This window comes from Corvus cornix, chromosome 1A (genome assembly GCF_000738735.6).
Source record: "Corvus cornix cornix isolate S_Up_H32 chromosome 1A, ASM73873v5, whole genome shotgun sequence".
Classification (NCBI taxonomy): Eukaryota; Metazoa; Chordata; class Aves; order Passeriformes; family Corvidae; genus Corvus; species Corvus cornix.
Genome location: NC_047057.1, coordinates 60,380,416 through 60,394,818, shown reverse-complemented (window position 1 = coordinate 60,394,818; position 14,403 = coordinate 60,380,416). Strand labels below are relative to the sequence as shown.

Below are 14,403 nucleotides of genomic sequence, written 5' to 3'. Positions count from 1 at the left end.
GCGTCTTTGGGCACGCAAGGTGAGTATTGTGTTAGGTTACTTGTCCCGACTCAGAGGCTGGAATGCATTGATAAATTGATATATCCAGATTTATTTGAATTTTGCCAATATCCATCTGGTTATGTTGTCCCCTCCATATCCTGGACTAGAAGGCTCTGGTGTCTTGAGTTTTCTCTGGAAACAACAGCTCCCATAACACTTCTGTGTCTTCAACAGATGCTTTTTGTTTATGCTATTTACTTTATTGCTCGCAGACCCTGTCTGCTCTAGCCCCCAGCTCCAGGCAGCCAGCTGACTCCTGCTGAGCATGAAGGGCTTTGTGCTTCCTTGCATGCTAGGGGAAGTCAGCTTCAAACCAGAGTAATAAATAAGCTCATTTTGGGGGTGAGAGGGAGTGGCAGGAGAAGAGGGTTGTGTAAAACTTCCCTGCCTGCTTCAGAACTGGGTCTTCAAAAGGCTGCCTCATCAGAAGAAGCACCAGTTCCAACTTTTCCATCTTACCTGGTGAAACAACAGATTATCTAATATGCTCAAAATGAGCTGGATTCAATTTTTTTTATCCTGAATGCTGAAGGTGAGGGGGAAAGCAATACCCAGGAAGCGAAGAAGCACAGATAGACAATAGTAGGAGGGAACTGCTGATTGCTTAGCCAGGAATGTAATGAGTTGCAGATGATGAGTCATTTAATAATTTGTTTACGATGTTCCTGAATGTAGTGTTGGAAAAGGGAAGGTACTGATCACGCCACATCCATTGGTGTGCTGTGTTGTTTGAGCTTCCCAGAACTGACTTCTCAAAACCAGCTCTACTGCTGCTCACTGCTGGAAGAGCCAGCCTCAGGTGTATGGATTGGGAGACTTCTGGTGCTGAGAACACTGCAGGGAAATCACTGTCTGCCGTTCTTCAAAAAAGTAAACCTTCACCTTGGGAAAGGGAAGAGACTGCAGCTGGAGTTGGTGGGTTTCCCCTGTGCCTGTTCATGGCTGGTGCCTGAGCAGTGCTGCCAGCACGTGCTTCTTCCAAGACTGCAATGATGAAGTGTTTCTCTCCTTGCTGGGCACTTGGTTAAGGCAGATGTCAGGTGAGGTTTTTTCTGAATGTGGGAAATAATGATAATCTCTGATACAAGGGCCACACTGGCTCCCAATGTCTGGGAAAAGGAAGGTGGTTGCAGGCAGCAGGAACTCAGTCCCTCCTCACATACAGTTCCTGTTCAGCCCTACTTGGGCTAAATGGTCCATAAGCAAAGGAATGACTTGTAGTTTTGCACACAGCATCCACTGCATTTAGTTAACTTCTGCTGCCTTATCAGCTTGGCTGGATAACAGGTGTGTGGAGCTGATTATCACAAAACTGATAAAAATTAGAAAATACTTGTCTGGAGAAGCTGTGGCTGCCCCAGCCCAGGCACTGTCCAAGGCCAGGTTGGACGGGGCTTGGAGCAAGCTGGGATAGTGGAAGGTGTCCCTGCCCATGGCAGGGAATGGCACTGGATGAGCTTTAAGGTCTCACCTTCCCTCTGCCCTCATGCTGTGAGCAGCACCACAGTGCTCTCCTGGCCAAAGTGACCACCGGTTGTGCCACGGACACTCAGACTCCAGGATCTCCAAAAAGAACAAGTGCAAGTTTTATACTCAAACAGCAGACTTGGAAATTCCTCTTTTAACCAGAAAAAGTGTTTAAGGAAACTCCCTAAGCCAATGTAATGGCTTGGGTATTTACACAGGGATCTCACTACATGTAACTCTGCATGAAAACAGTGCCATTAGTTCTGTATTTTACCAACCTTCTAATCCCACGTGCTTGTTAAAAAGTCAAGGCTTTTTAAAGCTTTTAGTTGTACAAACCAGCCCCATTTAGTTTCAGTCTGCCCTCAGCTGAACAGCTGCCACATAGAACAGTTTGGGTTACCTTTCCTTTTATCCTGTGTTGCCAACAAGGCTCATCTCAGACCCAGTATCTTGCTTTAATCATGGAGACATCCATGTTTTCAGTCAACTTTATTGACAAAATAAGTTTACTGTACAGTACACAATTCTAGCCATAAATCCTTTTCAAGCCATCTGCATTACAAAAATAACAGGTATGCAATGAAAAATAGTCACTCCACACACTGTGAAGGCTCTTTAAAATCCTAAAGTGATCAGGGCAGGGGAATGAAAGGGGAGATATATCAAATGTGAAGACTAGGAGTAGATAAATTAAGTCACATTTTTGTTTAATTTACAAAAATAAACACTAATCAAGCATCATTTCATAATAGAGCAACCTCAAAGTACTGCCACAGAACAACAACCCTCTTCTGTATTCAGAAGCCAAACCAGAAGTCAGCCATGAAGCTGAATTCAGCATCAAATGGATAGAAATGCCTCTTGACACCAGTGCATGGCTGAAAAGATGCTTCTAGAAACAAGATTTTCAACAACTGAACCCAAAATTCCTTGTGAGTTTGCAATAACAGAACACTCCACTGAAAAAAGATGTTGCTTCTGGTAAGTCAGCAGCTTGCAAGCCACAGCAAAAATGCAAAATCTAAATTAGAGAAGCACTGGCGAGGCTTTACAGATAATATAAAAGCAGACAAGAATATTTTGTGCTTGAGCAAAAATGTTCCCCCAGAATTTCCCCTAGGCTGTTTCACAAGTCTGGAAATGGCCATAATTTTTTTCCATGGATGTGAATGTCCTCAGTGTGTTCTTAAGCCCAGCAAGAAGCCTAGCAGCAGCTTCTCCATTTCTAAAGCAGGCTGTGAGAATGGGGAGACCTGATTTACCTGTCCTTTCAGCACATGCATTAATTCACTGAGAACAAGCATTTACTGCCTGCTAATCCTCCTTTCTAACTTTTTTCCTCTTAAAAGCATCACAGGAAGGAGCAGCAACAGAGAGAACAGGACAAAGGTACTGAGCTGCTCCTAAGTGAGCCCAGTGATGCTGAAAGCTCCCCCTTAGGCCTGTGGAACATTTACCTTGAGCTCAGGGAAGCTGTGGTGGTGCACAGAAAGCTGCACTGAAGCTGGCACACTGGGAAGTGTTGGATGCTTGGTTCCTTCTGTGTTGTTGTCACTGAAAATCAAACTTGACTAAGTGGTAGCTGATTTCAGGATAGCTCAGCTCATGTTGCTTGGTGGGTTATTGAACAGCCAGAATGTTAAACTGTGGGTGGCAGCTGTAGTTCCACAGTTTTCTGTAGCTGACAGCTTTCACTCTGCTTAACTCACTTTAAAACCTTCTTGATGACTAGTTAGTACTGGAGAAAGGAAAATTAGGAGTATTAATTGCAGGCTGCCAACTCTGCCATGAAGCTGCTTCTTCCTTCCTCCACCCCCACCCCCCCCCCCTTTCTGCTGCCACTGCTTGGGTGCTTTCCAGTTGCCATTCCTCACTTAGGAAGTTTGGGCAGGCAATTGGAGAAGAAAGACAAGGGACTCTTGTGGCTTCTCACTGACAGAGAACTGAGCTGGATTTCTTCTCCTGAAGGTAAAGGCTGAGGCAGAATTGTATTGCTACCTGTGTTGCTGAGAACAACAAAGTGGGAATAGCTCTTTCCATGTTCTCACAATACAATTCAGTGTGCGTATTTTAAAGAATCTTGTTTCATTTAAAAATTCCAAACTATTGATGGACAGCATTCCTCATGTTTAAAAATTGGCCTTGTATTTGAAAGGGATACCCCAAGGCTAAATGACAGAAATCCTTACGTGTTGCCCCTCCCATCAAAGAGGTTTGTTGCAAAATGAGAATTTATTAAAACCAAAACAAAAGGAAAAAATGCTATGTGGATCATGCACAAAGCATATTCATAAGTTACTACTTTATAAGGCAGAGATCAGACTTGAAATCTTACCTTTATTATCTAAGAGGTGCACTGAACTTTGCATGAGCAATAATTTATATAAATTACTTGAAATCTCACCTTTTATCTGTAAAACAAGTTCATATAAAAAGAATTTGCAATTCAGCAAGTGCATTAATCCATTTCCTACTGAGGTTAGATCTATGGCAATCAATCTGTCACTGAGGGTATTGCAGAATACCAGCTGAATTTATGTCACACAGTATAAAAGCCACTGAGCTGGAGTTGGATGCATTCTCTTGCTGGTGCCCTATTCAGTAACAAGTGCTTGACCAGTGCCCCCTGATGCTCCATTGGTTTAAGTGTGCAACTGAAGCTTGCTGATTCCCAGAGTCCTTAGCTTTTCCTCAGGCTCAGATCACTGCTTGTCACTAATCCTGACAGGGACGTGCTCTCTGATGCATCCTCTTTCTTCAGGTTCAGAAATGATTCTCTAGTGATTTGAAGAATTTCTCTCAAGCCTTTGTTTTCTTGCTAAAACCAGAGAGAGAGAAATGCATTAACAGGACTCCAGAAAGAAATCAGGGTAACTTAAAACCTCCCCTCTACTCCAAACTAATGCATAAGGAGTAAAACACTGATTTGAAATCTGTGCTGTATCATCTTCTCCAAGGGAGCAAATGAGGTTTGTGACGCTCCTGCTCTCTTGGATGGGCTTTAAGCATCCCCTCCTTGACATGAAGCTGTAGTGGTACTTCCCCTCCTCCAGCAAAGCAAGGGTAACACAACAGCAGTGAGTGACTGGGACAGTAACTCCATGAAACACCTGGGAGGATCTTTACTCCCTTTCATATCGGTGCCCCTGCAGCTTTCTCCTCACCTCAAGCTGGGTGATGCGCTCCTGCTCTTTGCAGCCATGCCTTTCATCCACCTCAATGGCTTTTCTCATTACTGCTGCCATCTCTGTAATTTGGTCCACATGCACTTGCAGCTCCTGAGATACAATATTTAGTAATATCTTAGTAATATATTTTCTGCATTATTAAAAAAAGCAAAGCATTCAACGTGATTTAACTGCTGTGACTTTTTTTAACACAGACCTCAATTGTGGAAAACAAATTCTCTCTAACTTTCCTGTGTGGGCAGCCACAGTGGTCTTGGTTATTTAAATAAACCTGGTTTGCCCCACAGTGATCCCTCTCACTGGGATTTGATATAAGCTTAACCAACTGTGATCCTCAGCCTCCAGATGGCTGCAAGTTGGTGCCATGCCTGCCCTGACCAGGCAGCAGGGACTGTGCAGCAGGAACGGATGTGTGTTATTCTGGAGAACAGCAGGGAAAGCCATATTCCAGTTGTCTGAAACCTGATCTCCAGTACTAGCCCATGGATAGACATTTTTTGCTAAAAAAGAGTAGGTGCAGTGGTCATCCTTACAATGTCGTATGTTACAAAACTCAAACCTGTCCTCCACTTTCTAGTTTAGATTCTTTTGCTTGGATCCACCTCCAACTCCAGCTTATCTGGGCTCTGGACTTCAGAGGTTCAGAAAGAAGGGTCACTGCTGCCTTTCCCTGCAATGCTACATGAGGAGCCTGTGCCACTCTGGTATTCACTGCTGCTCAGTTAAGCCAGACAGTTTAATGGTATTTCCAGCAGCTTTTATTTTTCAACCTGTCTTTTATTCCAACTCTGCTGTGATGCCAGTCTAGTTGTGCCTGACCTGGCCTTTGGACAAAATCCACAATATTTATTGGCTATTATCAGGAAAAGTAGGACAGGAGGGCTCAAATGAAGGACAGTAGAGGCTACAGCTAAATCCCACCTTTAAATGATGAATTTGATGGGAGGTCTACATAGCTGGCAGATGATCAGCTTGCTTTTAAACTAGCACAAAGAACTGCCTCACTTGGACCATACACTTACCTGACCAAAACAAATACCCTTTACTAAAACAAACATCAGCCCTTTCCTCCCTGCCATTCCAACTGCCCCAGCTATAATTTAGCAGTTGTTAAATGCCTACTCTCAATGTGAGGGGGCGGGGAAGAACTTGCTGTAAATCTTTATTTTCTTCTCAGTTTCCAGTGCAGGTGATGACATGAAACTTTTTTTTTTTTAAGAACTCACAAATTTAGCTTGACAGGAAGCTGTGGTCAGGCAAGGATGTACCCTTGAGAAGGACTGGGTAGGAGCTGTGGGTTTCAGATATACTGCTGTCCTCCCTACTTCCTGCATTCCCAGCTCATGTAGGCTCTGGATCAATGCAACTTTGGGCCTGTTCCAAGGTCACTGATGTTAGGTCAGATCCTAACACAAAACTAGAAGGCTTTCCTCTGGAAGGCACACGTGGAAAACTTAGATGGGGTAAAACCAAAGAGTGCAATGAAAGTGAAAGCCTCTGTGTCTCTCCCTCCCTTCTTTTGTACATGTTGGGTTTTTTCTCTCCTAAGAGATAAAAACCAAAAAGGGGCCACACCCATTTTAGGGCCTTGTTTCAGCTGAGCAAATTCAAGCAGCACACTTAGATCAGGGTCACTATTACCAACACACCCTTTTCTCTTGCAAACAATGCTATCAAAATTAATTGTTGTTCTGTTTCAAGGAAGTGCTTCTTGATCTGCAGCAATCAATGACCTTGTAATAATCTGTAAACAGGCACTAAAATAACAGCTGGCACTTGGGAAAACAGCATTACTGGGAACAGGGAGCTTAACTCCTGGACTATAATGGATTTTTTACTTAACAAGAGAGAAGTATTTAAAAAGTGCTTCAAGACTGTTCAGTCTTCCTGAGTACGAAGCCTGAGCTAGAGAATAAATAATGACATTCCAGAAATCCTAAGTATCAGGGTAAGGGTGATATATCTTTTTCATCAGGCATTCATGTAGGAAGAGGTTTAATGAAAATGTTGAAGCCTAAATCTCCTGTTCCAATTATACCACGAGATGTTATTTTTTCTTTTTAGTTTCTTTTTCTTGTTTTTCCATTGAAGTGCTCCTAAATGAACTATTACAGTCCATTTCAGGATGGATTTAATTTTACCCTCTTGTGTTGCTTCTCCTGAAGCTGGAGCAGATGCTATACCATATTCTGAGGTAACTTCTGTTGAAAATCATCTATACCTGTCATTTTTCAAGATTTTATGTTAAAGATACAGTTCTAATCCAATAATTTTTTTCATACCAAGGGCACTAATTACACACTTAGGATGTTGTAAGCAGGCAAGAAAGAATCAAATTCTTAAATTTTGTCTTCCCAGTAAGCAGACCCTAACTTTGCTTTGCAAACTTAAGTTAGCTGTGGTCAAAGGTTACTAAACACTTAGAACTTATGTCTACACAGCTGCATTGCTCTAATGATTATGTTACATTTTCAATGACATTTTCAATACTTTGCTGAAAAGCTCCTGTTTGGATCTGTTAGTGACCCAGAATAATGAATTCCCCCAAAATTTAAAAGTCCTTTTGACCACTGAATAACTGAACATATACTTTTGTTTCCTGCTTCATCCAATTATTCAATGGTCAAAAGGACTTTTAATTTTTAAAAATTATTTACAATATTTAGGGAAAAAATATTTGAATATTGAATTTAAAAAGCTTGTTCCTCCTACTCTCTGTAAGCACAGGTTTACTAATTATTTGTTGGTGTCACAAGCATAAGTTAAAGCTGGTCTAAAACTCTGAATATTAGTAACCTCTGGCAGTGTAACGCGGCAGTTGCCTTAAAGATGGAAGTGAAGCAAAAGTAAATTAAGCAAACACAGTAATGAAATGCTACCTGTTGAAAGTTTCAATAAATGAGAAGCTGGTAAAGTTGACTTATTCAACTGATAGTTTCCTGTTCACGTTGCATGGAGTGGATTACAGAAACTAGGACTTGTACAATGACACAAAAATTGACATGAAGTGAGCTTTGAATCGATCCACTACAAACTAAGGTGTAAATGAAAAACAAAGCAAAAAACATCAATGAAGTTATTACCTTGGAATGCTGCTCTTTTAACTTCATTATTATACTTGGATCATCCTTTTTGCTCGCCATAAGCAACCTGAACATCTGTTCTCTGTACTTGCTCATGATGAGTTCCAGAGCAGACTGGTGCTCTTCGAGAGATGTGCGCAGTTCTGCCAACAGAATTTAAAATGCATTTAAGACTTTGGCACAAAGAAGCAAATCAAAATGCACAAGTATTTCACCCTGAGAAAACAGAAATAAGCCTGTAATTGAGTGTCCCCTCTCCCTGCACCATAAAATCGACAGAGGCTCTGCAAATGGTTTTGATGGTGACCAGCTTGGGGACAATTCCTGGTCAGTAACAAACAGTCTTTTGTTAGTGTGACTTTGTGTTCAGTCCCTCTGGCTGACAAAAGCCATCTGCAGTGTGGCTTTACCCCAACCACTACAAGCTACACTGTACAAAAGGCAGGCAGGAATTCACAGATCTGTTTTAATCTGCAGCTTGGTAAAACCAGAGTTGAAAAATGCTTCTGTTCAAAATATACTGAGTGAAAGGATAAATGACCCTGAGGGAAGACTCATCTTGAGGCAAGACTCATCAGAATCGAGATCACTGAATCTCTTGCTGAATGGAGCTGTTAGAATACCTAAGGCTTTCCAGGAGAAACAGTGCATTCCTAGTGTACAGAATTCCAGAAGGAATTCATACTCTGTACTTATACCATAACTTGTCCTGACCGCTCTTATTATTTTCAGCAGTGGTTAAACGTTTCTTCAAACAGATCCCTATATTGCAGAATTAAGTTCTATTTATCTCCTCACTTGTGCTGGACATTAGGTAAGGACCGAAAAAAGTAATTTTTCCCAAATCTCTCTTTTTGTTCATCAGTCCCAGAGGTTGGACTTTAGGACTCTTGAATTGTATTATGATCAGTTAAACTGACAAATTGAAATTAGAAGAAAAAATTTCCTCTACAGCTATGTTTTGAAAGAAGATCAGTGGTAAAAGTCTATCTCCAGTGGTACAGGCTGGAGCTTGAAAATGACAGAATATTCATGTTTTACCTTTGTTTTCCTGTTGCAATTCCCTAATCTGTCTGTTTTCCTGCTGGATACCCATCACTAGAGTAGACCGAGGGCGATGTCTTGCTACTTCATTGAGCTCTTGGACTTCTTCCTGGTACTGGTTATTACAAAAACAAACCAACAAGGCACAGCATATTTGATTAACCAAGGGCAGGCATTACTCAGCAGGTCACAAAGCACCAGTTCTACTGTCACTCAGAGTCTGTAACCAGGAAGACAATGCTTTCTTTTAAATAATAATATCAAACACACACACCAGAGAGTGTTGCACACATCCTGTCCTTTAGAGACGCAAAAGCATCACCTTTATTTTTAAACAAGTTTCATATCTTAGATGTGTGTAGTGGATACTATTTAACCTTCAGTTAATGCAGGCCAAGTTCACCATCAGGTAATTTAAAACTCATAGAGATGTGGTAAAGACAAACCATGAGGTACAAACCTCTTGACATTTACTGTGGCTTCCCAAAACCTTAAACCACAAGGCTGTGTGGGTACAAGTCACTCAGGCCCGAGTCAATAGATCCTGACTCCCAATAGATGGGGAAATGTAACACCCTTGATCTGAAGCCATGAAGCCTCTGCATGACTAGTTTTACAGGGCTAAATTTCATGCAGGGTTTTATTTTATAGGCCCATTAACATATCTTGGGTTCATTAAAGTGACAGGATGAACTCCCATATGGAAAGTCACAAGACATCTTTACATTTTCGCAGGAGTTCTCTTGTCAAAGTCACACTCAATCTAACAACATGCCTCGAGCATCTTAACATCAGAGTAGAAATGAGCACAAAAAAGCCCAAGAGGCTATTTGGAAATAAAAGGAGACACTGCAAAGACAAAGTATTCTGTACAGAAGACATGACAGAGCCTCTGTATGATTAAGTAGATATGTTGAAATTAATGGAAATGTGTAGTATTGCACCGGAGAGCAAACCAAAAGACACCACAGAGTGGTTTGTAAGATACCAAGTCTGTTTCTACCAGTGTTCTTCAAATAAATGCTTGTTTTCAATATTTAAGCTGCAGTAACTGTGAAAACTTTTTTCACAGGCTCCAACTATATAAACAAGCTATTTTTAGATGAGAGCCACACCTCTAACAAAAACACCAAGTGTGCATTACAGGATTAACCCAACAGCATGTTCCTTCTGTGCTGCACCGAAGCACCCGGAGGATGTAAATGCTGTTATTCCCAGGAGCAAGAAGGGCTGGAGAGCAGACCTGTTTCATGGCTTCCACCCGCTTGTTGAGCGCCGTGGTCTGCTCGATGAGCGCCTCGGCCGCGCTGTCGTGTTCCCTCAGCCGCTCCACCAGCGCCTTCGCGTCCGCCAGCGCCTTCTCGATCGTGCAGCTCATTTCTGAACACAACAAAGGCACCTGCGTTGGCACCACAGCACCTCTGCCACACAGCACAGCTACCGTGGGGACAGAGCAGCTGCCAGAGGCAGGGTACTGAACACAGGAAAGCTGAGCAGTGCACGTGCTTCTGGCAGGGTGATATAGAAAGGGAAAGAATATTACATGAACTCACTCATTTTTTAATGCTACTTTTTCTTTAAATGTGCTCTCCTAACAGCCATAATTCAGGATAACTGAGGTATAAATCCAGCACAGAAGAAAATGCTGAAGGATTACAGTGGCCTGGAAGATTCTGATGACTTAAATCAGCAGAGAAGGAGCAGCTCAAACTCACAGAGTCGAGAAAATTGCTCAGGGAAAGCTCAGAAGATGAAAGGCTTGTGTTTTGTTCATGTCTATAAATGAACACGAACATCACTGCATGGAATGGAATTGTGACATTTTCAACAGCATGGAGAAAGACAGCAGCTCAGCTAAGGAAAAGAACCAACTGCATCCTTTAAACACCAGCCTTCTAACTGCAGTACTTGTTTACAGGAATTATGGATTGCCAGAACTGCCAAACTTGCAAAATGCTTGTGCCTACTGCCAACAATACTGACCTTTACACTACATTTTTTCATATTCATGCTTGATAGATTAAGTTTCAAGACCAAGATTTTCAGCCTAAGTTTTTATTTTCTTTTAAGAAACCTTGGACTCGTCCTACTGAAAAGGAAATCTATTTAAGCTTCTTGAACAGATTTCAGCAATCAAACAGCAGGGATAGAGGTTTATGAGATTTATGGGCCTTGTTGACATCAGGCTTACTATTTGGTTTAGGAAATGTTCTGAGGTACAGAAAGAATCAACTATATCCATTTCTTAGCTAGGCCATTTGTGAAAGTAAAGATTTTTGTAAGCATTAAAGATTATTGAGTCTATCCTCAGCTATGTGGAAAAAAAAAATCAAGTTGATTTTCTGACTTTCTCAGGCACCTTTACGAATCATAGCCCAGGACCTTTAAGCCAAGCTTAAAAAACTCCTCAAATTCGCCTCAACTGACCTTTTGCCCCTGTCTCAGGTAAGTAGTAGAAAGAAGGATATTTCAAACACTACACATTTAACCTGTGTTTTCTGGGATTCATGTGCTATCAAAAGCATTAGCATTAGAAAACAACCCTGTTTATCAGGCAGAATTTTCATTTAACTTTCCATATGATGTATTTGAGGTATCAAGGTCTTCAGCAGACTGCTGTGTTATCACGGGTAGTTAATTTATTCAGCCTGACTTAGCAGTTTGAGGGCTTTCAAATATGACATGCAAAAGAATCAGACTGCATTGTTTTTAGGGATCTGTTTTCCTTGCTCCTCCCTCCAGTCAGATTTCTTACAGAAATATCCCAGACAAAAGATGACCTTCCACACTAACTGGCTGAACTGCTACAGAAATTGACTTAGTGAGATCCATGGAGCTGCTGAAGAGCAGCCTTTAACTCAGCTCACAGTCCAGGAATTCTCTGGCCAGTATAAACAAAGCCTCTGAGGCCTCTCCATGAGCTGGGAATACTTTTGGCATTCAGACTACAACGCACTTAACACCTCTGACAGTTTGTCTGCATCCATATACATTTTTAAACAGTGTATGTTTAACATATGCACGTTCTCGTTTTTTTCCCCAGCCCAACCACACCAAAGAAAAAGAAGCTGATTTGTGGCAAAGCCACTGATGTCCCTTTTCCCAGGGAATGTGCTGGGAAAGACGTGTGGAATGCAGCCCCACAAATTCTGCAGTCACTGTCCCCAGTCAGGCCAGGGCCCAGCTCCAGTTTTCAGGCAGCATTTGTACCTCAAAAAGCAGAATCATTATTTGCATCACGATAATTCACATCGGTCCTAAATCCTGGCTATGGTACCTTTTGGGCAAGACAGTGGTCCTAATCCTTCAAACTTAAAGTGCTCTCTGGCTGCCCGTGGGAAACAAAACCTTTGCCTGATCCTGGAACTGAGCTAAACCTGTGAGTTAGCCTGGACATTTAGCGGGTTGGAAAACCCCAGTTATTCAAATATACTTGATTTAAGCAAATTCTTATCACGTATTATTTTTTATGAGCATGACTATGGGAACTGAAGTTAATGATTCCTGAGCCCTGCCCTACCAGAGATGCCCAGCTGCACAGATGCTTGTTAGTGCAATCTTGTCAACAGGTAGCAGAGCAACAACTCACCCCAGCAACACTCCTACTACACACTCACCGCCTGTCACTTCCTGCTATTTACTAATGGCATCATTACCAAATTAAAACCAAAAAACAACGCCAAAGAATTAAGATCTCTGTGCGACCACAGCCGCCTTCTAATTTTCTGCCTCTTTCTCTCCATCCTTACTGGAAGCCACCGTTTCCCACGGCTTGTGGGTTTTGTTACCACAGTCACCAGTTTGGCAGCGCTGAGCCAGAATGCAATTTCCAAGGAATTCCAAGGAATTTAGGCTGGTGCAAAGGTCCCGGCGTGACAGGAACATCCCGGGCACGTCACCGCCGCGCTCCCGGTGTGACAGGAGCATCCCGGCGATGTCCCCGCCGCGCTCCCGCTGTGACAGATCCCGGGGTGTCCCCTCCGCACTCCCGGTGTGGCAGGGGCGTCCCGCCAGTGTCACCGCGGGAAGCGTCGCCTCCTCCCCCCAAAACGCGGCGACATCGCGACGCTGAGGCGCGACACCGGTGCCTGTCGTGACACCGCCGCGAGCCGAGACACGTGAGGGGTCCCCGGCCCGCTCCGGCCCGCGGGTCTGAGGCGGGGGCAAGGGGCGTCCTCCTCCTTTACGCCCCTCAGGGCGCCCCGGCCCTGGGGCGTCCCAACGCGAGTCCGGCCGCGCTCCCGATCGCCCAGCGGCGCCCCCCCGCCGAGCTCCCGATCCCCTCCCGGAACTCACTCATGCCCGGGGCTCCGGCCGCGCCGGGGGTCAGCCCGGACCGGCCCCGATCGGTGTCAAATGGCGGCGGCAGCGGCGGGCGGCGCGTCCCGTCCCCGCCAGGGGGCGCCGTGGGGTGGGGGCGGCACCGGCCGCGCGCCGCTCTCGCGAGAGGACGCCCCTCCCCGGCCACAGGCCCCAGATCTCGCGAGAGGACGCCCCGCCCTCGTATAGGTCCCGAGGCCTGCAGGTGTGAGCCGGGCTTTGAGCCAAACCTCGGGATTTGTGTTAAAGTGTACATCAGCAGCTCTAGCGGGACATTTAGGATTAAGCAATTGTATTGTGAGTAGGTTTAGATTGGATATGAGGAAGAAATTGTCCCCTGTGAGGGTGGTGAGGCCCTGGCACAGGTTGCCCAGAGAAGCTGTGGCTGCCCCATCCCTGGCAGTGTCCCAAGGCCAGGCTGGATGGGGCTCTGAGCAAGCTGGGATAGTGGAACCCCATGGCAGGGGGTTGGAACTGGATGGGCTTTAGGATCCTTCCCAAGCCAGGGAGGGCATTGTGTGATTCTATGATCGAATGCTTGTCTCATATTTCACAAAAAAAGGGAGGCAGTCTGAAAATAAACGGGCTGTGTGGCTGAGAGCCATCAGGAGTGAAGTCCGCAGAAATGAGCAGTAACTGCGGGAAGGTTCATGCCGGCGATCGCAGTCACCCACCCCCTACCAGAAACAAACCCCAGACTCAACTGGTGAGAGCTCCGGCTGCGCACTCATGTGCGTGAGAAGCCAGAGACGCAGCGAACGGGGCTGGGTACTCATTAACAGACAAATTACATAACTTGCAGCCCATGAACGCTGATGCTTCTGTTTCTTAAAATGTATAAATAGTGTGACGTTTCGATGATCGAGGAGCCTTCTGCGGGAATGCTCCACCTCCTGCTCTCCGCATATTTGAACGCAGAATTCCCACGCAACCTGGAATAACACACGGACCTCCCGCCCCTCCCTGTGCGTGCCTCACCCGCAGATGTCGCGAGAACACGGCGGCCTCGGCCAGGCCCTCCCACAGGGCGTCCCGTGCTCTCGCGAGATCGCGGGCTCCTCCCCCGAGCCGTGCGGGGAGCGCCGGGACGGGCGGGGCGTCCGCGCCCAACGCGGGATCGGGGTCGGGAGCGGCAACGGGAGCGGGGCCGGCACCGGCCTCGGCATGTCGGGCGAGTGATCCCGGCCGGGCGCTGTGGCCCGGGGAGGTGCGGACAGGGGCCGGGCGCTCCCCCCGGGGGAGCCGCGGTGCCGGCG

At 44.9% G+C, this 14,403-nt stretch overlaps 1 protein-coding gene across 1 annotated transcript; it reads right to left on the bottom strand.

The window, feature by feature from the left end:
- Positions 1–1,986: 1,986 nt before the first annotated feature.
- Positions 1,987–13,238, bottom strand: FGFR1OP2 (FGFR1 oncogene partner 2). Its single transcript, XM_039570518.1, has 6 exons — positions 13,124–13,238; positions 10,071–10,207; positions 8,825–8,942; positions 7,784–7,926; positions 4,677–4,790; positions 1,987–4,330 (listed from the first exon to the last, which is right to left on the bottom strand). The coding sequence occupies exons 1-6, from the start codon at positions 13,125–13,127 to the stop codon at positions 4,193–4,195; spliced, it is 654 nt and encodes a 217-aa protein (XP_039426452.1). The 5' UTR covers positions 13,128–13,238; the 3' UTR covers positions 1,987–4,192.
- Between the last annotated feature and the right edge of the window lie 1,165 nt (positions 13,239–14,403).